The sequence below is a fragment of the Mus pahari genome, chromosome 6 (assembly GCF_900095145.1).
Source record: "Mus pahari chromosome 6, PAHARI_EIJ_v1.1, whole genome shotgun sequence".
NCBI lineage: Eukaryota > Metazoa > Chordata > Mammalia > Rodentia > Muridae > Mus > Mus pahari.
In genome coordinates this window covers 74,601,681-74,625,533 of record NC_034595.1, presented here as the reverse complement: position 1 = coordinate 74,625,533, position 23,853 = coordinate 74,601,681, and the positions used below count along the sequence as shown (strand labels likewise).

The following is a 23,853-nucleotide window of genomic DNA, read 5'->3' as shown; positions in this document are numbered from 1 at the left end:
TCTCTCTCTCTCTCTCTCTCTCTCTCTCTCTCTCTCTCTCTCTCTCTTAAAGAAACTTTAGTGACTTTTTATACAATATATTTTGATTGTATTATTTTTTCCTCCCCCAGCTTCTCCAAGATTCCCCTTACTTCCCTCTCCATGGAACTTCATGTTCCTTTCTCTCAGTGGAAAGAACAAACAAATAAAACAAATGAAAAAGACAAAACAAAACCTCACATACACATAACAAACACCTTTAATCCCAGCACTCGGGAGGCAGAGGCAGAGGCAGGCGAATTTCTGAGTTTGAGGCCAGCCTGGTCTACAGAGTGAGTTCCAGGACAGCCAGGGCTATACAGAGAAACCCAGTCTCAAAACAAACAACAACAACAACAACAAAAACCAACAAAAAACACATAACAAGCAAGGATTCCATTTGTGTTGGCCAACTGATACTGAGCATGGACCCTGCCCTGGAGTGTGGGTGATGTACTTACCCCGAAACCTGATTTGTTTTCCCTCTCTAGCAGCTATAGTTGCAGATAGCTTCTTGGTTAAGGGTGCAACTTTGTGTTTGCTTCCCCTTCTCCATGCTAGTGTTCTGTCTGGCTTGAGCTTTGAAGATTCATTTTTCTTGTCTATATACTTATTAGATGTTCTCATCAAGGTTACAACATGTACATATACATTGTAATATATTGTTACTATATATAGCTATGTAGCTGTATCCATAGAAATACACAGAGTAAAGCTGTTAGATGTTAGGAGATCAGCAAAATAGCCATTCTAGCCAGTCTTGGCAATTGGTATTGATAAAGTAGAACATGGATGTCTGTGTACATGTACGTGATAGATGGTGGTTTTACTCTCAAGAAGTATTTTGTTGAAATAGAGGTTGGCTTCAGATTAAAACTTTACTAGTACTGATGAGATTGGTAGTACCAATATCTTTATAGAGAGGCTATAGTTTCTTTTTTTACCCCCAAAAGACTTATTTATTATTATACTTAAGTACACTGTAGCTGTCTTCAAACTCGCCAGAGGAGGGCGTCAGATCTCACTATGGGTGGTTGTGAGCTACCATGTGGTTGCTGGGATTTGAACCTTTGGGACCTCTGGGACCTTTGGAAGAGCAGTCAGTGCTCTTACCCACTGAGCCATCTTGCCAGTCTGAGACAATGGTTTCTAAAATACTTTTGACATATGTTTTTTTAAAATATGTGTTGAATGGTTGGAATTCTTTTATTTTAACATATGTTTTTATTTATGAAAATTCCAAGGACTGGGAGGCATATGCAGTCCTTGTGTATATAGTCACTTTACAATGACACAGAAGTTAATATTTTGCTCTTTATTCTTCTGAGGCATTTTTCCTCTTCTTTAAGGAAGCAAAACGTTTCAGATACGTTGCTTCTTGCTCTTTCTTTCTGCTCTGTAGTAAATGTCCTTCTGAAGTTTGCACATATCATTCCTTATGCAATTTTGTGCATTAATAGCAGATTTGGGATCATAACAGTATATGCTAGCATTTGTATGTTTTATATTTCCAGCGTGCCCACTCCAGCCTTGTTCACGTAAGGCCGGTGCTCTGCTCCTAACCCAGCCCTAAGGTTTGTGGGGTTTGTCGGTGATGGCAAAGAATGGCATGGCTTGTTCATCTTGGCATGTATAGAGTGTGATGTGAGTGGTGCACGTCACAGCTGTGCCACACTTACTTACTTAATTAAATATAAGGACTTTGTTGTCTTCACTTGTGAATAAAGGGCCACTGTCGAAGTGAACATCTGTGTGTATGTGACCTTGCCATTGAAGAAAGAGGTTTGGGGTTAGACACCTGGCCTGGGATTCTAGGCCTAATGTGGGAGTCAGAGGACAACCTTGTGGGGTTGCTTCTCTCCTCCCACCTTTATGTGGGAGGGGTTGTAGTGATCGAGCTTAGGCAGATAGCTGACCCAGAGCATCTTTGAATCACCATCTCACCAGCCCTCCTTCCTTTTTCTTGCCCAAAGCTTGTCTACAAATTGCTCTGGAAACACCAGTATGACTTATGATATTTGTTAGGTAATATTATTATTTGTCATATTGCACGTTGTTTGTTTGTTTGTTTGCACTTGATCCCTGCACTAGGAGTAAGCTTAGCAAAGCCTAGGACTTCGTTGCTTTCACTGTCTTTGCTTGTCATAAAATAAGCAGTCAATGAATATTCATTGACATATTCACATTAAGTGGATGAATGTTCTATGAATTTGGTCATCTAAAAGTTGTGAAGGTAGATTGAACAGATAAATTGACTATGATGGCTTATTAATTAATTATTATTAAGCATTGTCCAAATGAGGAAACTGAAACAGTAACCAATTGGTCTCTTTGGGCCACATATCTTTATAGCAATAACATAATGTCTTTTTTCTAGGTTTGGCCCAAGCCCTTTTTGAGGTATTGAGGACTTTTAGTTTGTGTACCCCCACCTCCTTCCCAGAGCAGGTCTCTTGTGACCCAGGCTATCCTTGAACTCCTGATCCTCCTGCCTCCACTTCACCGCCATGCCAGTGGTTCTAAGTCGTCGTCGTCCTCCTCCTCCTCCTCTTGCTTCATGGTTGCTTAGTACTTGGAGTATGATAAAGTGCCGTTCATGTTCACAGAGTGAATGAATGACTGTGCATTTTAACTCTGGTTTTCTCTCAAGGAGAACTGTGGGTAATAAATGGTTAACTACCAAAAAAGCCAGAGGAAAAGACTTGAATAAGTAGATCTCAAAAGTTTGCTTTTTGGGGGGCTGGTGAGATGGCTCAGTGGGTAAGAGCACCCGACTGCTCTTTCAAAGGTGCAGTGTTCAAATCCCAGCAACCACTTGGTGGCTCACAACCATCCTTAACAAGATCTGACTCTCTCTTCTGGAGTGTCTAAAGACAGCTACAGTGTACTTACATATAATAAGTAAATAAATAAAAAGAAAAAAAAAGTTTGCTTTTTGAGAAGGCATAGCCATATGTTCATAGGCTATGCCAGGTGAAGGTCCATGCACAGGTTAGTCCTGTAGTTAGTTAACTCAGTAATGTAGTGGAAGCATGCCTGTCTAAGAAGAAAATCTTGGAGTTTATTTACTTTCCTTAGAATACAATCAAGGAAAAGAAGGTGTACTGAGATCCCTGTGGGAGCTAGGGATGGCTCCTAATGTTTAGCCCCAGGCATAAATGGGAATAAAAGAGATTTACTATAGATCAGGCACTGAGCCAAGTGCTTTACAGACATTATATCATTAGCCTTGTCTTTCAACCCCATTACGTGGGTGGTAGTGTCCATATCTTAAAGGTAAGAAATCTGAATCACTTAGTAAATTAGTTAAGCCACTTAGCAATTTGAACCTAGTTCCACCCTTCTAAAATTTCTGTTCCTGTCTTGACCAGTTTTTCTCTGTAGTAGAAAATGATGCAACTGACATATAGACATTCAGAAAAGAATAGACTCACAGAAGTAAAAATAAAATAAGTTTAGTTCTATAAGCTTCCTAGAGAAACCCACTGCAGTAATAGTTCTACTATTAAGCAGCTATCTCTTTTTGTCCCAGGTTGATCTATTTGGGGGAATTTTTTTTTAGCTTATATTTCTTTAATGAAAGTCAAATGTGTACCTTGCTGCACAAAGCTTAATAGTTCCCTTATTTCTGCTTTCTTCATTGTATTTGTGAAGGTTTGGTGGCTGCACGAACAATTTGGTTGTAATGTCCTGATTTTTTGCTGGTGAACTGATCTGAGTTTCCCTTGCTCTGACTTGCTGTGTGTTGTGATGTCCATACGATGGCGCTGCAGTTTTGCTGTTGCTTTAGTAACAGCCTTAGGGAAGAAGCACCTACTGTAGCTGTAGATAGATGGGACTACACAAGAGCCCGGGCTTTAGGGTTTCTAGTAGCTTTCCTTCTGGGAAGACTCGATTTGGGTCTTCAGGAAAGGTGATAGATAGAGCTGTACTGGTATATGTTTTTTGAGCTTACATAGAGCTGGCATGATAGAGAATTCCTTGAGCACAGGAGTTCAAAGCTAGCCAGGACAACATAGCAAAATTCCATTACATTCATGTACATACACACACATACAGTGTGTATGTGGCTTAGCAGTGGTGCACATGCCTCTAGCATGTACAAGGCCCTCTATTTGATTCCTGGCACTGCAGGAACATGAAAGATAAACTGCTACAACAGAGAAGAAACATCCATACCTCTTTTCTCCTACTCCATTCAGAGAGCCTTTAGATTGCAGTTTGTTAGGCAGTATGCTGGAAATGTTGGGTGGCAAGCAGCACAGGGTGTGGTCTACGAGCCTTCCTTATATCAGACGGAGTGAAAATCACCTGGGTTTTAGTCCCTCAGCTGCTCCCCAGTCAGCAGCAAGTGTTATTTCTTTGTTGCTTGGCTGCCGAGTCTAGTTGCTAGTTTAGAACTGTGGGAATATCTTCTTGTTTTATGGCAGTGGAGAGCAGATTTTTCTCCCTCTAGTAATTAATGGAGCTAAAATGAAAAGTCTCTCTTTTATTCTATGGGTATTTTTGAGACAGGGTTTCACTCAGTAGTCCAGGCTAGCTTCAGACTTGCTTTTAAATTCTTCCCTTTTAGCCTCCCAGTAGCTGAGATTACACACATCAACCATTTTGTCTGGTTAAAATGAAGCCTAAATGGCTTGTGTCTCCCCCGCCCTCAATTATTTCAACTTGAGCAAGTTAATCAGCTTTCTTAAATCTGAGTTTTCTTTACTTAAAAATTGGGCCACATATGGCTGCTGTGAGAAAATAACAGAATAATATATATTATCCTGTTATATTATATATATATAATATGTGTGTATCTTCACATAAAACTTATTACATAGCAAGTACTCAAAATATAATAACTAACTGTGGCAAAGGCAGTATTGATGATTACTATTGAACATTTATGTCAAATACTGTTGTCTGACTTTTATATTGTATTGACAAGTGATTACCTGTCCATGAGGCTTAACATACTATACTCAAAATCAATTTCCAGGTTTTTCATCAGTGTGTCTAGCCATCAGAATTAGTAGATGTTTCTCTTTGGAGCTGGCAATATATGCCACAGGAGGCTAGATTGTTCATAATACTCCTGTTCCTTTTCTGAATGGAAGGAGTGGGCTCTAGTGTCTCTTAGGTTAAAATTTGATTATGTATATCTTGCTTGCTATTTTCCTTTGGCATCTTGGAGCAGTGATTAAAACATATTTCATTTCATAGGTTGGGAGCCTTCATTGTGGCTTCTCTAGTCCTGTCTACCTGGCCCTTCCCTTTCCTTGCTAGTTAGTACCAGCTGAGCTGGTTTGCTCTCCCCACCCCCTCTTTGATATTGTTCTCCTCCTCTCTCCAGCTACCTCTCTCTCTCTCTCCCTTTCCCCTCCCCTTTCCATTTACTCTTACGTTCTCCCCTCCTCCTCCTCCCTCTCCCTGGTTTCTAGCTCCTTTTTGCGTTCTGTTTGTGTTACTGAGGGCAGTGCTCCAATTACCTCATATTTGGAGAGAGGAAGCAGCAGCCAATCCGGTTTCTGTCTGCTTTTAGGTCAAGTGATTTCTGAACTGCAGTGAGATGCTTTGAAATTTGTCTTGTTGCAGCTCTGAGCCTGTAAGATGGCTGTCTGAATCGAGCGGCTGGAAGAGACAGAGAGAGGCGGGGAGGGAGGGAGAAAGGATTGGAGGGATTGCCGGCATAGTGCATGTTTTTTGTTTTTTGGTTATTTTGAATGTGCATCGAGTCCGATGAAGCCGACATTGGAATGTCTCTGGGATCCGAGGACTGATTTAACTGCTTTATTTTCTGAGATTGAGAGAGGAAGGAAATGGGAAATTCACTGGGCTGTGTTAAGGAGCCGAAAGAGTCCATAGCTGTTCCTGGGAAGGCTCCCATATCTCCTAAGAAGAGGGTTCGGTTCAAAAGGAAGTGGAGAGGGAAGAAACTCCTTACTCCAGAAGCATCTCACAGGGAGGACACGTTGGAAGGCACTGGAGTCATCGAAGAGACCGAAACCCTAAGGAAGTTAACAGCGAGTCTCCCAAAGGAGCCCGGAGTGGGAGGGGCAGAGCACCCCCCATCAGACATTTTCCTGCCTGGAGACTCAGCTCCCAACTCAGGGGTGGGCGATCAAGGGATGATTGTGCAGGTAAAGGAGAGCTTCCAAGCAGAGATCCAGACTGCTCACCTTTTGTTAGAGAATGAGTCATCAGTTGTTGGAGGGGTCTGGGAGTCCCTGGAAGAGGGTATGACAGTCATTGCTCACCTGCTTGATAACCCAGCAGAAAGGAATTGTGAGAAGTCTGTGAGCCAACTGGTGGAATTTCCGAGGACAGCATCCTGCAGCAGCAGGGCTGTGCTGCTGCCTTTGCAGGGAGAGACTGCAGTGGAGCAGGGAGGCACTCGGCTCAGACATCGACATCGGAGCAGCACTTTGCCTCAGACAGATTACCCCTCTGGCACAGTAGATCAAGACCAACCTTCAGAGGGCTGGAGTGTGGGGGGAAGAACCAAGAGTGTTCCAAGTGCCCCTCCCACAGGTTCTTGGATTGCTAAGTGTTCTGTTGCTTCATCAATACCAAAACAGCCAGGAGACCCTATTCACACACAGCCTACCCATGGAGGTCTTGTGTCCCGCAAGGGTCCCATAATGCCTGTTTCTCAGAGTGATTTATCTGTCAGTGGCATCACTGTGAGCATTTTGCCATCCTCCTCTGGCTATGGCAGCGATGGGCTGCGACTGCATGGGATCCGGCCTGAAGATACAGAACCTGAAAAGACCTCCACACCCTTCTCAGAAGAGGATGGTACCCTGTCTTTGGAGGCAAGCCATACTGATCGTGGGGTCTGGAGGAGGTGGATGGTGTATTTGGGGTAATCAAACTGTCTTTTGGATTTCCTGCCTCTCAGGCATATTGAAGTGGAGTGTGGTAACCAGTAAGGATCTTTGACTACTTCAAACTTACCCCTATATGGGTTAAGTGATGGCTAGGGATTGGCAAGCATAATCTATTTCAAGTCTGTCTCTTGATGCTTAAAACCAAGTCTTGTTGGCTCTGGGGAAATCTCAGGTTTTGCGTATCCATGTAGCACAATTGCTGAGGCTATCTAGTAGGATTATCTTTCAAGGTGCAGTTCTGGGCATTCCTCATACTCAGTCAGGGCTGTTGGTTTGTTTACCTGGCTTCAAGAAGTTATGTAGCACAAAGGGTAAAGGGAAGCTAGCTTAATTTCTAACATTAACATGGGGGTGTGAGAGATCTTGAAGGCTTGGGGAGCATGGCAGCTGTCTTCAGGGTGCTTGCTCTTCTCTCTGGAGAGTGGTGTTCTTAGCAGAGCTGATGCAATCGCTTCCCTGTGAGGATGTATCTAATGATAGCACTCACTGAGTGTTTGTATGGAAGGAGTGGGCTCTTCCCCTTGGCTTTTAGTGCTAAGATTAAAGGAGATCAGGGGATATGGAGGAGGGGCGATGGGGAGAGGAGGAGAGGAGGAGAGAGAGAAAGGGGAGAGTGAGTGGATGAGGTGGGGCAGCTTGAAAGTTCAAAACTCCAAAGTTTATCTTGTGATTGAACTTGTTTAGGACTTTAACATATCTTGTGAGGCAACAATAACTGCTGTGAATATTTCTAGGGTTCAAAACTGAAAATTCAGAAATCTGGACACCAAACTAAGGTCATAGGAAGATTCTGGATAGCACACTATGTAGCTGTAGGCCATGCACGGTTGAATTTTTATTGGCATATTGGCAGGCCTCTGCTGCATACGAAATACAAACCTTAGAGATGCAAAACATTTGGATTTTTAGTTTGTTTGTTTGTTTGGTTGGTTTTTGGCTAAGCTGTGGATAAATTATACTAATTACAAAGCTGTCCTGATATATAAAGGTAACCTATAAAGGTAACCTACACCAACACGAGGTCAAGGATAAACTCAAAATTTAAGGTGATCTTTGTTTGCAATTTCTACTTTGGTGATAAATTCGCTCTCTGATAGGCCATCTCAGTACCATCTGTTACTACAATTTGGAGACACCATTGAAAATATCTCTTGGGCTGGATGTGTAGCTCGTTGTGACAATGTCTGCCTAGCATACACAAAGTCCTAGTTTAATCCTCATTACCACTAAACTGGCACATGCCTATAATCATATCATCCATGAGATGGATATAGAAGGTTCAGAAGTTCAAGGTTATTCTTCACTACATAGTGAGTTATACGCTAAATAAAGGCTAGTCTAAGATATGTGAGAGCTTGTCTTATGGAGGGAAAAAATAAAAACAAAAGGACTGGCAAGATAGATGAGTGGGTGAAAGTACTTGCTGCTTACTGATCTGAGTCTGACTCCCAGAGCTGATGTAAAGATAGAAGACTGACTCCACAAAGTTGCATTCTGACTTCCACACAGGCTCTGTGACATGTGTGCCCCCACACAGTAATAAGCTAACTTAAAAAACATAAAGTCGGAGGCTTTGCTGGCCTGGAATAAAATAAGAGTATGCATTGTGATAGGATGAAAGGCAGGGGAGCTGCGGGTGCCAGTATTTGGGAGTTATTGGGTAAGAGAATGTCAGAGGCAATATTTATTTATTTATTTATTTATTTATTTATTTATTTATTTAGTGGGGGGTAGATGTTGAATAGTTGAAGTAAAGTCTAGTGCTGAGGTGGTTTCTAGCTTAAACAAATACCATTAAAGTTAATATTATAGAATCATAATATTACATAAGATTCATATAAGATGATCTTAATCAAAGTGAGGCCTTCTCTCCCCACCCCACAGGGTTTCTCTGTGTATCCCTGGCTGTCCTAGAACTTGCTTTGTAGACCAGGCTGGCTTCTAGCTCACAGAGATCTGCCTGCCTCTGCTTCCTCAGTGCTGGAATTAAAGGTGCAAGGCACCATGTACAAACCAAGTGTAAGACTTTTCAGAGAGGATAAAGTGGGAACATTTTGGAACTCGTGGTGACTGTCAGTCCTAGATACTGAGCCATGCACAGTAGTGGCACTTTTCCATCAGCCGTGTCTTCTGGGAGGTAAGGTTCTTTGCAATTCTCTGGGAAATCTTAAAAGATTAATGGGAGAATCTTTTGGGCAGTGAGTGATCTGTAGTCTGGTATTATTAATAGCAGGATGATTATCTTGCTGTTCAGTCTGTGAGTTGCGTTTGGTATGTGATATTTTCTGAGTAGCCCAAGTTCAGTCAGACTACTCCGGAAGAGCCAAATGTAACAAACTAAATGATTGACTCTCCATGTAGACATCTGACATGCTTCATAGGCTCTCTGTTCATAATGGGACTATGGAGCAACATATATTTCCTAAGAAATAACTTCTTAGATTAAATGTGAAATTTCTTCAGAATGAAAATCCTTCAAGCCACAGGGCATGAAACCTTCATAGTCTCTGTGTGATATGTGTCTTTAAGAAGCTTGACCCCTCCCCCCCAAAAAGAAGAAGAAGAAGAAGAAGAAGAAGAAGAAGAAGAAGAAGAAGAAGAAGAAGAAGAAGAAGAAGAAGAAGCAGCAGCAGCAGCAGCAGCAGCAGCAGCAGCAGCAGCAGCAGCAGCAGCAGCAGCAGCAGCAGCTTTTCCCCTACTTGGCATCTAGTCACAGCAGCAGCCAGGAAGGGAGAGAGCAGTATGCTCTGACCCCATGGGCATTTGTAGATGTGGAGTGGGACTCGCGTCTGCTTTGAGTTCAAGCTCCCTCTGTAGAGTGGGCGTGTGAGGAGCAGCTGTGGCTGGCCGTACACCTCCCGGCTAAGGACTGTTTGCTTCTCTTGTACTTTGTTTCTAGTATGTTAGAGTAGTAGTGCATCTCAGAGGCTAGTGTGCGAATGTGAGTTACAGTGGCATCTGTCTCCTGCTGATTGGCTCAGGGCATGCTCCTGTGGCTTTGGCAACACAAGCTTACCTGAGTGAATTTGCTGCTTTTCAGACATGGTAGCTGATGCCTATGCCCACCAGGTGCATGTTTTAGATAATAGAAGGTAACTGTGCCCTGATTTCTTGGCCAGTGGTACAACTGAAATTTCCATTGTCAAGAAATAGTTAATATAGAAGCAGGATGCTCAAGGACAGCTGACAGGGAGGGTTTGCAGAGTGCTAAGTAGACTTGGATTTAAGGCTCCATGAAGCAGGCTAATAGCAGTGTGCTTTGATGTCAGACAAAGGCCTCTTTGGCCCCTTCCTTCTCTCAGGATTCTGCTCTTTTCTGCCATCAGTACCTAGAATATTTTATTTCATTTAAATAAGGAAAATTGTTGAGAACCCTTTCATCTTCCCATCTTGGCTTCTACCACCAATCTCCTGTCCATACAATTAGTGAGGAAGTGAACTTCATACCTGTGTCCTTCCTCACACCTTGGGGCCCCTTAAGCTTCAAGTTTCAGGAGAGTAGTTATATAAGGCTGGGGCCAGAATGAGGGCAGCTGGTATACTGGTTTTTGAGCCTAATTAGCCATTTCAGTTTATAGTTACCCTTTCTTCATTTCTCTGCTTTGATTATAGAGAATTGTTTTACTTACATTGGTTTTGTACTATAAGAGAAAAGCAAAACTAAACACAATATTACTGGAAGAATGTAGAAAATAGTTTTGATTAGGGCTTTGATTTTTTAGAAAAGACTTTGTAAATATGTAATTAGAAGCTGGGCACGGTGGGTCCAGGATAAGGGCAGGAACAGCAGAACTCCGTGGCTCTCACCTACATTGTAGATTCCATCCTAGCCAGGGCTATGTGAGATCCTCATCAGAAAAACAGATCAAACAAAAAAATGTATGTAATTAAAAACATTACTGTAGAGTTACTATTTTAGGTCAACTATGCAATTTAGTGCAACTATGTTAAAAAGGAAACACTTTCGAGACAGTTACTGAAATGTTTATGAAGAAAATAGTATTTGTGTGTGTGTGTGTGTGTTTTAAATATATATATATAGGGAGGAGTGAAGTAAAGTAGGTGTGTGGCTAAAGCAAGGTAGCTATGAGATGACGGTGAAACTGGGTGCTGGGCACATAACAGCTTTTACTGTTATCCCTTGGTATGCTTTTGAAATTTTACATTTCAAGTGGTAGATTAAGGAAAATGAACTATAACAGTAGTGATAAAATTATTATATAATACATATACTGAAAGGGACTATAATCTAGATATGTACAGCTGACACGTTTATGAGTGGAACAGATCGGCTGGATTTGAATCCCAGCTCTGCAGTTTACAGTATATCTGTATGCCTTGTAAATTTGTATATTGTGGATAACAATAGCATGTACTTGGTAGGGCTACTGTAAGAGTAAAATAAGTTGAAAGGAAAGTGTAATACATGGTACCAAAGTCATTTAAAGAACTTTACAAATAACATGAAAAGGACAATTGTCTTAGAAATAGGGAAACTCTCAGGAACAAGCACGCACGCACGCGCGCACACACATACACACACACACACATACACACACACATATATATATACACACAAGTCCTACAGATGCCACATACACATGAGAAGACTCTCACTGCTGGTGAGAACAAGATGCCATTTTATACTATTCATGGCAGAAAAACCTTGAAAATGCCCACTGTAGGAGGATTTGATCTCTGGAGCAAATATAAGTTGGTACTGTGATCTAGGGTAAAAATTCCCATACCTTATGACCTTGGTCTTTCTTTCTGCTTACCTCCCTTATGGGATTCTGAATTAGAACTCCTGGCTTCTCATACTGGTATAAATGCCTTTCTCTTTACTCCCCAGATACACATGGCTAGTAGATTACCCTGGCTGGATATCTCTAATGAGCTATGCACTGACCCTCATTTATCTCTTGAATGAAAGTTTTCAAGGTGGGATGCCTGCTGTCCAGAAGTTTAAGGTCAGCTGGAAATTTAAGGGCACCATAATCAACTATGTATTTGCTCAGAGCATCTATAGTCATTTCATTTCTTGAGGCTTATATAGAGTTACAGGTCCAGCTCTGCAGTTGAGTATTCCAGTGCCTCCATAATTGAATTTCCGTCCAATCTTTTCTTTCTTTTCTCATTTCAACTTTCCCATCAACCCTTTCTTTACCCCCAACCCTAGGGTATGTGTCAGAGTCTCACATAGCCTAGGTTGGCATCAAGTAATAATTCTCAGTATCCAGTTTCTTCTCTTCTCTCTTCTCTTCTCTTCTCTTCTCTTCTCTTCTCTTCTCTTCTCTTCTCTTCTCTTCTCTTCTCTTCTCCTTCCCTTTCCTTTCCCCCCTCTCTTTCTTCCTTCCTCCCCCCCCCCTCTCTCTCACTCACTTTTTTTTGTTTTTGTTTTTTTGAAAGAGGGTTTCTCTGGCTATCCTGGAACTCACTCTGTAGACCAGGCTAGCCTCAAACTCAGAAATCCGCCTGCCTCTGCTTCCCAAGTGCTGGGATTAAAGGTGTGTGCCACCACTGCCTGGCTCCAGTTTGGAATTCTTTTTCCTTTCTCTTTTTCAATTTTGTAACATCCTAAGGATGATTCTAAATTATGCTCTTTGAGAAATCTTGATTGTTGCAGAGCACAGTAAACTTCCGCCCCCCCGAGACTCTATTTGGAGTGTTACTGTGATTATTATTGGACATTGAGTTACAAACAACATTCATGTAACTGTTAGATATGACAAAAGATAAGATGAATTTTTAAGCTCCAGATACCAATTTAGTAAACAGAAATTATTGTGTTTGAGTTTTTATGGTTTTTTTATTAGCCTTCCAATGAAGTTATAGCCAGATCATGACCAAAAAGCAAAACCAAACAAAATAACTGAATAAGTCTATGTCATCATGTGCTTGTTCAGTTTCTACTAATTTGGGATCAGGCGACATAATCCATTTAAAGAAAAGGAGAGCCAAAAAGCCAAGAAGAGTTCATTATTTTTATTGGGAATATTACTTGAAGTATTGAATATAATTATATATTAACCTCAATATTAAAAATGGTTTTTAAGGTGGATCTCTGAGTTCAAGGCCAGCCTAGTCTACAATAGAGAGAGTTCCAGGACAGCCAGGGCTATATCAAGAAACCCTGTTTCAGGGCTGGAGAGATGGCTCAGTGGTTAAGAGCACTGACTGCTCTTCCAAAGGTCCCAGCAACCACATGGTGGCTCACAACCATCTGTAATGGGATCAGACGTCCTCTTCTGGTGTGTCTGGAGACAGCTTCAATGTACTCACATACATTAAAAAAAAAAAAAAAAAAAGTAAATCTTAAAAAAAGAAAGGAAGGAAGAAAGAAAGAAAGAAAGAAAGAAAGAAAGAAACCCTTTTTCAAAAACCAAACCAAAGAAAGAAAGAAAGAAAGAAACCCTTTTTCAAAAACCAAACCAAACCAAACAAAAATGAAAACAAGAGACAAAAAGATTTTTAAAGGGACAGGGAGAGGTGCCTCAGTTATAAAAGTACTTGCTGCCCAGCTGAATTCCATCTGTAGAACCTACATGTTGTAGAGCAAGCACAGGCGCCACCAACACACGTGATAGATAGGTAGGTAGGTAGGTAGGTAGATAGGCAGGCAGGCAGGCAGGCAGGCAGACAGACAGACAGACAGATAGATATTGAACTGTCTTTAAGAGGTTGGATGGCTGACTTGGTGAGTAAAGGGCTTCCTGTACAAGCATGAGGACCAGAGTTCAGATCCCCTGCAGCCATGTAAAAAAGTCAGAAATAGTGGCTTTGTAGCTTAACTGGTGAGTTCCACATTCAGTAAGAGACCCTGATTTTTTTTTTTTTTTTAAAAAAGGTGAGCAATGCTAGAAGAGGAAGATGCCCAGAGTTGACCTTCCCCTGCCTGTGTGCACACACGTACATGACTACATGCCCACACATGCCTTCATGAATTTTAAGGGCTGGTAGATAACTCAGTAAAGTGCTGTGTTGCTAACTCAGGATTAAGACCTGAGTTTTATCCCCAGACCTCACGTATAAAAAGCCATGCATGGTAACTTGGCAAGTGGCGACCAGCCAGTTCTCTCCTTATATTCCATGGGTCCTGAGAGAATTTAACTCAGATTGTTAGGCTTGCTGGCAAGTGCTCTTTGCCCACTGAGTCATTTTTCCAGCCCTATGTTAGTGCTTTTGAAAGTCTTCCTGTTATTTATAAGGCACCCATAGCCTAGTAGTCACCAACCCACTGTTATGCAGCTAGATTCCCATGGTTAGACCCAGAAAAGTATGGCTGTACTACAAAATTCTTAAAAAGAGATGTAGGTGATATTTCTAAAAAAAAAAAAAAAATCACTCAGAGACCACAGCCTTACAGTTTTGTGGAAGAGTTGGGGGAAGGATTGAGGGAACCAGAGGGGTCAAGGACACTATAAAAAGAACCAACTAACTTGGGCCCATAGGGGCTCAAAGAGCCTGAACCAATAACCAAAGAGTGTGCATAGACTTGACCTACACCCACTACACATTTAGTAGTAGATGTGCAGCTTGGTCTTCCTGTGAGTCTCCTAACAATTGGAGTAGGGGATTTCTCTGACTGGGAATCTGTGGCCTGTCTTTTGAGCCTTTTCCACTAGCAGGGATGCCTTGTCTGGCCTCAGTGGGAGAAGATGCACTTAGTCCTGATGAGACCTGATATGTCTGGGTGGGTTGGTACTCAGGGGCAGGACTCCTCTTCTCTGAGGAGAAGGGGAGTAGGGAAAGAGGCATAGGAGAGTGGGCCTGGGGGGAGAGGAGGGAGAGGGCCTATGATCGGGTGTACAGCAAATAAATAAATAAATAAAATTGTTCATGAAGTAGCTTTACTAATTTAAAAAAAGGATTAAATAGCAAAGATATTTGGATAGCACTTTTAATATAATCATAAGCGGTCTAAATCAATTACATACACAGTTTAACTTTATTGCTTTACTTGTGGAGGGGGTATGGATGTATATGGAAGTGCATGAGTGTGTGCTGGTGTGCAGAGGTTTACAACATGGAACATGTTCCTTAATGTACTGTACCTTTTTTTGTTTGCTTGTTTGTTTTGTCTTGTTTTTGTTTCTTACCAAACCTGAAGCTTTCCAATTGCCTAGTTTAGCTGGCCAGTGAGCTCCAAGGCTCTAGCTATCTCCACTTTCACAGCACACTACCACACCTGGCTTTTCCTCAGGTACTTGGGATGCTTGTATGTTGTTACACTTTACACTAACTGAGCCATTCTCCTCAGTCCACTGCTGTTTTGTTTTGTTTTGTTTTTTGTTTCTCAATCCCTGTTGTATTTCCACTCATATGTCATCATTTGGGAAAGTAATATTGGGATAGCATTAATATATTGCAATATGGTGTGTCTTCGCTAAATTCTTGAGGACAAATGCCTCATTTCGAGTTTTCTCCTTTTTTCACTTCTTTTTTCTAAACCATTCCAAGTGTCTCTGAGTGGTCTATTAGCATTGCTGGTCATGCAATTACTTGCTTACCTCTGTCTCAACACTGCTTTCTCTATAAACTGTTTCCATAACTGAATTGCTTAAACCCAAGGCCCAAAACTATGCTTTTATTTTGAGCTTTTAAAGCATATTGTTTTCTTGGGAACTGATAACAGAATGGATAGATAAACATGTAATGTAACTGCTTTTCTTTCCTATACTACTTGGTGTAGGATTAAGATATTTAGATAATGCTTATGGAATTACTAGGAAATGTTATGCTTGTGAGAATGCCTCAGAGAAGGAAATAATTGAGCCCTGTGTAATATATGATGGGAAGAGACATGTATAGTCTCTGGCATGGCATTGAGGCTCTCTTCTTACTACTCAGATAGGGAGGAACCTTGAAATGGAAGCTGGATCTCTACATTTGAGTGCTCAGGTAAATGCATCTGCAGACCCTAGCAGACCGGATACATGCCACATGAGACTATCACAAGAAGAGAAGGACAAAAATCAGATTTAATTACTGAGATGCTTGTGATGGTAACCATATTTTTGACAATCAGTTTATAGTCTAGAAATGGTTGTAATCCAAGCATGGTACTTTTTTCTTTCCCCAAAGAAGCGAAACATTTTCTTGTCTCATTAAGGCTGTGTTGCAAATCTGAAGTAAAGTTGTTCACTGAAGTAGTTTTAAGCCACGGCCTGGAGAAATTGCTTAAGTAGTTAAGAACCCTTTGGAGGTCCCCAAGTTCAGTTTCAGGGGTTCCAATGCCCTCTTCAGGCACTGCATGCAAGTGATGTACAATACATGTGGGCGAAACTTAAGTACGTATAACAATTTTTTAAAAGTAGTTTCAGTTGGCAGTCATTAGTGAGACAGATGTGGTTATATGGTTAAGTAATTAGAATTTAATTTTTTGGTAAAGAACTCAAATGCTCAGATTTCATTTTGCTTATTCTTTGCCTGTTACATTTCACCAATTCTATTTCCTGATTCTTCTTAATATGTGTATGAAGCAACTGCAGTGAAAGTGATATGTGTATTCAGTGTCTAGTGGTTTTAGCCATTAAAACAGACATGGAGAAATTTTAAGGGAATGGGAATAGAGTTGAGTTTAGGGAGTGACTGTTTATCCTGAGCCTGTAGGATGGTAGCTTTTGACCACCTTTCTTCGACGCTTCATAGTTCTTTCCATCAAAGCAGTATACTTGGAATTGATTGAATCTTTGGACATAGTTTCACAGCTTATATTTGTAAGAGATTGATGGATCCAAACTAATTTACAAAATGATTTTTTTTTGTTTTTTTGTTTGTTTTTTGTTTTTTTCGAGACAGGGTTTCTCTGTATAGTCCTGGCTGTCCTGGAACTCACTCTGTAGACCAGGCTGGCCTCGAACTCAGAAATCTGCCTGTCTCTGCCTCCCAAGTGCTGGAATTGCCTGGCTACAAAATGAATTTTAACTGTCAAATTGTTGAATAGTTGCAGAAACCATTTAGGTTTGTACTATGTATGGGAAATAATGATCTGAAAGTTGTCAGGTGAACATGAGTCAGAGCAGAGAGGTAGTGAGTGCTGAAAAGATCTGTAAGATCATTTTATCATTAGGCATTATCAAAGTGCAGTAACCGGACTTCCTTTGTGTAAATGTGTCTATTGGGGCAGAACTCTGTGCCCTCCAGCTTGCTGCCCTTTTGTTTCACCCAGACATACACGTGGCTTTGAGGCAGTGCACTTGATGAGGGTGCCCATTTCTTCTTTGCCCCAAATGCTCAGGCCTAAAATTATTCTTGGCATACTGGGCTGTCTGTCTAATTGTCTGTCTGTTTGTTTGTTTGTCTGTCTGTCTGTCTTTTATACAGGGTCACGTTATATATCGCTGGCTAGCCTGCAATTCTCTGTGTAGTTCAGGCTAGCCTTGAGTTTGTGGCATGCCTCCTGCCTCTGTGTCTCAAGTGTATTACAGAACTGGAATGCTCTTCTATTGTTACAAAGCACATGTGTTCTAGAGAATACCTATACCACCTTATTTTCATCTGTTTAAATACTCCAAGGGGAAGTTACTCTCCTTTGTTACATATGGGAAAAAAACAGTATTGCAGACATAAACCATTTGTCTGAGGTTACAGTCCTCATTTGTCTCCTTTCATGACTAGTCTGAGAACAAATTCTTGTACTTTTTCTTATTAATCTAGATTGTTTTATAGTTTTCAGTATAAAAGTAAAGTGTGCTCATTATCTTTGGGAGGCACTGCTGTTACCATTAGCCCACTAAACTTGTTTGACTTTATATGCTACTCTGAATTTGCTGTTTGCTGGATTCTTGGTAGACTTTACCCTCAGATGCTCTCCTTTGTTTATTTCTACTGTTTCATTGTTAGTTGGATAATTACTAATTAAAAAGTCCTCAATATTTGGTGAGCGCATGAGGTGAGTGTGTGCAGTATTCAGAAGTCTGGAGCTGGAAGTTACTTCTTCACAGTATCAAAGATGCTGCCTGATGCATCCAGTGGCCTCATTTTCAGATAGTTTTGGCATTAACTTGTGGGCCCAACCCCTAAAGAAACCTACAGCTTTAAGAGATAAGATTAAATATATGAACTAATAATTGATAATACAAGATAGCTTCTAGTTAAATGATGATACAAGCTGCCAGGGCTGATGGAGTTAAACAGTAACTGGAGGAAGACCACCATTCAGTGAAGAGAGAAACAAGACCTTTTTATTATAGCCCTGAGCTTAGGCTACATTAGTGTGTAATCTTCTCATTTATCACAGCAACCCTGAAAAGATGGTAGTTATCATTCCCATTTGACACATGTGATAACTGACCTTGCAGTTGAGCAGGATGGGATTCAAGCTTGGGTCTGTGCAGAATTAATGGTATGCACATTTATTTTGCATTACCATCTCTCTAAAATAGATCACTTGTTTTATACTTTAAGAAATGTCTTCAACTACCTCCCCCTTTTTTTCTTATAATAAAAAATGTACAGGACTGAAGATATGGTTTAGCACACTCACTGTTCTTCCACAGGACCCAAGTTCAATTCCCTGAACCCACAACAGGCATCTCACGACCATGAGCAGTAGTGGCACATGCCTTTTATCCTAGCACTAGGGAGGCAAAAAGTCAGGTCTCGGAGTTTGAAGCCAGGGTGGTCTACAAAGCAAGTTCAAGGACAGCCAAGGCTACACAGAGAAACCCTTTCCCAACATCCTTATTTCCTCCCCAAATTAAAAATGTACATGCTAAAAAAATTGAAGATAGAGGAATCACATATAATGTTACCATTTGGAGATAAGTGTGGTTACAAGTTTGCTGTGTGTGTGTTCCCAGGGTTATCTTTATATAGAGTATATGACATCTGTTTTACATATGTGTATGTGCACATGTTTGCATGGCTATAAACTGAAAGGTTATATTTTTAACCTTTATATAAAATCAGAGTAGCTATGTATATTTTTGGTTTTTTAAAAACTTAATGACTATTTTCTAAAGTGTACTTTTTTAAATTCAACAAAGGCTTCTGTTCCGTATATGTGCTATAATTTATAATCAGTAATTTCTCTCGAGAGTTTAAGCTCTTTCTTTCTTTTTTTTTTTAAAGATTTATTTATTTTATGTGAGTACACTGTTACTGTCTTCAGATACACCAGAAGAGGGCATCAGATCCCATTACAGATGGTTGTGAGCCACCATGTGGTTGCTGGGATTTGAACTCCGGACCTTCGGAAGAGCAGTCGGGTACTCTTACCCACTGAGCCATCTCACCAGCCCTGTACATATTCTTGATTGTTGCCTAACAACTTTTTTTTTTTTTTGGTTTTTCGAGACAGGGTTTCTCTGTATAGCCCTGGCTGTCCTGGAACTCACTTTGTAGACCAGGCTGGCCTCGAACTCAGAAATCCTCCTGCCTCTGCCTCCCGAGCGCTGGGATTAAAGGCATGTGTCACCACTCCCGGCCTGCCTAACAACCTTTATGTCTCCTTTACGACTTGATTCAAAACTGACATCAGCACAGCTGTGCTGTTAATATCTTGCTTGCTATGTTCTCACACGGTAAGGTCTACTAGTGAGCATTCTCTTCTGTCTAATTCTCATCAGTAGAGACCAACCAACCATTCTAGTCTGATAGGTTCGTGTTTCCCTGACTACCAGAGAGGCTGAGTATTTGCTGGAGTGGTCATCAACAGGGCTGCCAGCCAACCTTGGATCTCTCTTCCTTTACTAATCAAAACATAAGAGAAGGACAAAAGGCTTCATCTCATCTGAATGTTATTTCATGTCCTGTCTGTTTGCAGATCTCTGACATCTACATTAGTGGGGAGTCAGGGGATATGTCAGCCAAAGAGAAACTACTCTTATGGACTCAGAAAGTAACAGCTGGTTACACAGGAATCAAATGCACCAACTTTTCTTCCTGCTGGAGCGATGGGAAAATGTTCAATGCATTGATTCACCGATACAGGTGCGTACAATGGAGTCTTACTGCTCCTAGAAGGAATCCCTCTCATCTGTTTGTAATTAACTGCCACGCCCTCTTCCCCTTCCACCAAGAATTAGACTCTTGAGTCATTGAATTGTTTGAAAATCAGTCTGTAATGAGGCCACTGTTTTAGGCACTGGCCAAAGAAGTGACCCAGTCCGAGTTTTGCTTTCAGGGAGCAGACTTCCACTGCAGAGAATAGGCTGCACATTTTCCTATAGTGGCGGGTACAGTGGAAGGGCACTATTACAGGGTTGTGGTAATTTGGACAAAGGTGGCCAGAGATTGCCTTGTAGATGAGTATGTCAGAAGTGAGCCATGCAGTCTGTGTGTGGTCAAAGCATCCTGAGTAGGTGGAAGAGCAAGTGCATAGGACCTGGAGAGGGACTGGGTCAAAGTAAGTAGCCTCAGGTGACTTGGTATGACAGGAGGAAGGAAAATAGGAGTTTTAACCACGAAACCAAAAATAATCTGAGCTCTGAGCAGTCATATATAAGCATCAGTTTTCACTTTGTATCAGTTTATTAATTTCTGTAAGCTTGGAATTAGGAGCATTAGGTTCCTGGTGTGCAATTAGAAATAGGATCAGGGTTAGCAACTTCTTACCTCTTGAGTTCTCTCTAACTCACTCAGTGTTTTCAGTTCTGGTAGCTGTTAAGAGCTTCTTGTGTGGGGCTGGTGAGATGGCTCAGCAGGTAAGAGCACCCGACTGCTCTTCCGAAGGTCCTGAGTTCAAATCCCAGCAACCACATGGTGGCTCACAACCATCCGTAACGAGATCTGGTGCCCTCTTCTGGAGTGTCTGAAGACAGCTACAGTGTACTTACATATAATAAATCAATAAATCTTTAAAAAAAAAAAAAAAAAAGCTTCTTGTGTGAACTCATGTGCAATGTAGACAGTGCTTTTTCATGTTTCTTGTTGGACTTTTACAGACCCGATCTGGTAGATATGGAGAGAGTACAAATCCAGAGTAACCGGGAGAATCTGGAACAGGCCTTTGAAGTAGCTGAGAGACTCGGGGTCACCCGACTACTAGATGCAGAAGGTGAGAGTCTCCAGATTTTAAGTATATTTGGCATGTTTTGAAAATTCCAACTGGCAGGATCCTTTGTTCTGACCAAGAACTCTTATCTTACTCTCAGATGTGGATGTGCCATCTCCAGATGAGAAGTCTGTAATCACTTATGTGTCTTCAATTTATGATGCCTTCCCCAAAGTCCCCGAGGGAGGAGAAGGGATCAGTGCTACGGTAAAAGGACATTTTCCTAAAATACCAATTCACAGAGGTAGAAAGCCTCCATTAGATAGTGCTTTTTCTTATGCATAGAGCACTTTCACAAAGACCTGAATCTACATTATCTCTGTCATAATGAACACTGTCCCTGAGAATGAGTCTAGGTATTGCTAACATAGACCTTTTGATGTTAAATGCCAGCAAAAAAAAAAAAAAAAGTTCTTTTATCTCCAGCTGTAATTCAAGATAGAGCATTTTCATATCAGCTACTGATAGAAGTCTGATGAGGCACCATGGCTGTGTGCTCTAGGGTAGCCTGCTGCCTCAGCCTCGCTGTGGTGGAATTACAGTGTCAACAGTCACCATGCTTGGAAAATACCCTAGTTCATAAGCACAGTAGCTTGGTTTATAGTCTTTCTACCTGTCAGGATACTGAATGCCAGCCAGAGATTCCTTGGGGAGTTTTGAGACTGAGCCTTTGAGCACTAAAGAGAGAGTTTTATATGGTATGGGGTGACCTTGGCTACTTTATCCTGTGCTGCTGCTGCACAGCACAAACCAGATCTGTGATGTTTGCCTTCTGACTGTAGGAAGTGGACTCCAGATGGCAAGAATACCAAAGCCGAGTGGACTCGCTCATTCCCTGGATCAGGCAGCATGCAATCTTGATGTCAGATAAATCTTTTCCCCAGAACCCTGTTGAACTAAAGGTAAAAAAAGCTCGGACTGAATTTTTTTTTTTTTTTGGTTTTTTGAGACCAGACTGGCCTCGTGAAGTTGCTTTTTATAAATTCTCTTTGGGTTAAGCATCGGAGCTTGATGCAGCTGGTTCTAGTGAGGAGATGTAAAAAGTTGTTCCCAGTTGCTTTAGTCTATTAACTTATTCATCAAATATTAATCTTTGTAGGCACTTTATAACCAATATATACACTTCAAAGAAACGGAAATACTGGCCAAGGAGAGAGAAAAAGGAAGAATCAAAGAGTTATATAAGTTATTAGAGGTAAGGAAGCATATTTCTGGCTAAAATAAGGTTTGCAGTTTGTACTACTGTTGTTTCTTAGTAGGTTCCACATGTTCTCCTTTTATCCTGAATTAGTAGTAATATCCTTAGTGGGTCTTCAAAATTTGTGATAAAGGGACAGTATCAACAAGCTGTAATTATTAAGGAAGTTTTTGAGAAACAGCATATTTATTCAGACATTTTTTTCCTTGCTTTTTAGAGGGAAACTAAATCTTTTCCCCAGCTTACAAGAAAGAAAATTTTCATTCATCTTTTGATTCCTATTGAATTTGAAGCTTTAGAGTTAGGTGTGTTTAACCTTGCCAGAATCAGGTTCATCTCTCCACATGTTAGGCCTTAGATTAAAAAATTTTGACTTGTAAGTTGTTAGATGCTTAGTCTTTTCCTACACAATGGGGGAGGGGCAGAAATGCTGATTGACTAAGACACCCCCCACAAACAAACAAAAACAAAAACAAGAAGCAAAGTACAGATAGATAAAAACAGGCCAGAGGGCAGGGCTGTGGTTTGGGATTGAAAAGTATCTCTTTCAGGTGTGGATTGAATTTGGCAGAATTAAGCTGCCTCAAGGCTACCACCCTAACCATGTAGAAGAAGAATGGGGGAAACTCATTGTTGAAATGCTAGAGCGAGAGAAGTCCCTGCGGCCGGCTGTGGAGAGGTATGTCTGGGAGGCGGTCTGACATTCCCTGGGGTCACTTTTTTTTTTTTTTTTTTAATTTATTTTATTTTTTTTATTAGATATTTTCTTTATTTACATTTCAAATGCTAGCCCGAAAGTTCCCTATACCCTCTCCTGCCCTGCTCCCCTACCCACCCACTCCCACTTCTTGGCCCTGGCATTCCCTTGTATTGGGGCATATAAAGTTTGCAAGACCTAGGGGCTCTCTTCCCAATGATGGCCGACTAGGCCATCTTCTGCTACATATGCAGCTAGAGACACGAGCTTTGGGGGTACCGGTTAGTTCATATTGTTGTTCCACCTATACCTGGGGCTACTTTGAGTCTTGTACTTTATTATGGTTTTTGTTTTTCAGGCTAGAATTGCTGCTGCAGATTGCAAACAAAATACAGAATGGTGCTTTGAACTGTGAAGAAAAACTGACACTAGCTAAGAACACACTGCAGGCTGTAAGTGTTTTATGTCACATGCTTTCTGCTTTTCACCCAGCTGCTCTGACAGTCGAAGTTAACAGATGAGGGATCCAGCAGTGTTCCTTGCTTTCTCTTGGTTTTCTCCATCTTAGTAGGTGAGAGCAATAGAGGTTTCTCACCCTTATTCTTTCTCTGTCACAGGATGCTGCACACCTGGAATCAGGACAGCCAGTGCAGTGTGAGTCAGATGTCATTATGTACATTCAAGAGTGTGAGGGTCTGATCAGGCAGCTGCAGGTGGATCTCCAGATCCTACGGGATGAAAAGTACTACCAGTTGGAAGAGCTGGCCTTTAGGTGAGTCCTGAGGCCCCTAGGGAAGGCTGGCTTGCTGTGAGGTAATGCATTGAGACTGAGACAAGAACCAGGCACTGGATCTTCACCTTGATTCTCACACTTCTGTGGCTCTGATATGCATGCACATCATATATGCAGGAAGTGTCCTGTGCTGAGCTTCCACTTTTAAACACCTCTCCCTCCCACTTAGTGCCTGGAGTATATTTCCTGATCCCTGTGCCATCTTAATGTATTCTTTTCTATTTCAAAATGACCTGCAAAGGTATGCTAGCACATGTGCCTTTGAAACATTGG

General features: G+C 41.3%; 2 protein-coding genes across 10 annotated transcripts in view; both read left to right on the top strand.

The window, feature by feature from the left end:
* Positions 1-23,853, top strand: part of LOC110323540 (microtubule actin crosslinking factor 1) — a 339,871-nt gene that overhangs the window by 155,628 nt on the left and 160,390 nt on the right. For all 9 annotated transcript variants that reach the window (XM_029539978.1, XM_029539979.1, XM_029539977.1 and 6 more), the window contains 8 exons: positions 19,663-19,829; positions 20,783-20,895; positions 20,993-21,099; positions 21,675-21,794; positions 21,992-22,087; positions 22,642-22,769; positions 23,146-23,239; positions 23,405-23,559. In XM_029539978.1, the coding sequence (XP_029395838.1) occupies positions 19,663-19,829; positions 20,783-20,895; positions 20,993-21,099; positions 21,675-21,794; positions 21,992-22,087; positions 22,642-22,769; positions 23,146-23,239; positions 23,405-23,559 (980 nt within the window). The remainder of the gene's footprint in view (positions 1-19,662; positions 19,830-20,782; positions 20,896-20,992; positions 21,100-21,674; positions 21,795-21,991; positions 22,088-22,641; positions 22,770-23,145; positions 23,240-23,404; positions 23,560-23,853) is intronic.
* Positions 5,688-6,926, top strand: LOC115064246. The gene has a single exon (XM_029539982.1). The coding sequence runs from the start codon at positions 5,823-5,825 to the stop codon at positions 6,870-6,872; it is 1,050 nt and encodes a 349-aa protein (XP_029395842.1). The 5' UTR covers positions 5,688-5,822; the 3' UTR covers positions 6,873-6,926.

Excerpts from the sequence above, each read along its gene's own strand:
- LOC115064246 (XM_029539982.1), top strand. The coding sequence starts at position 5,823 with ATGGGAAATTCACTGGGCTGTGTTAAGGAGCCGAAAGAGTCCATAGCT.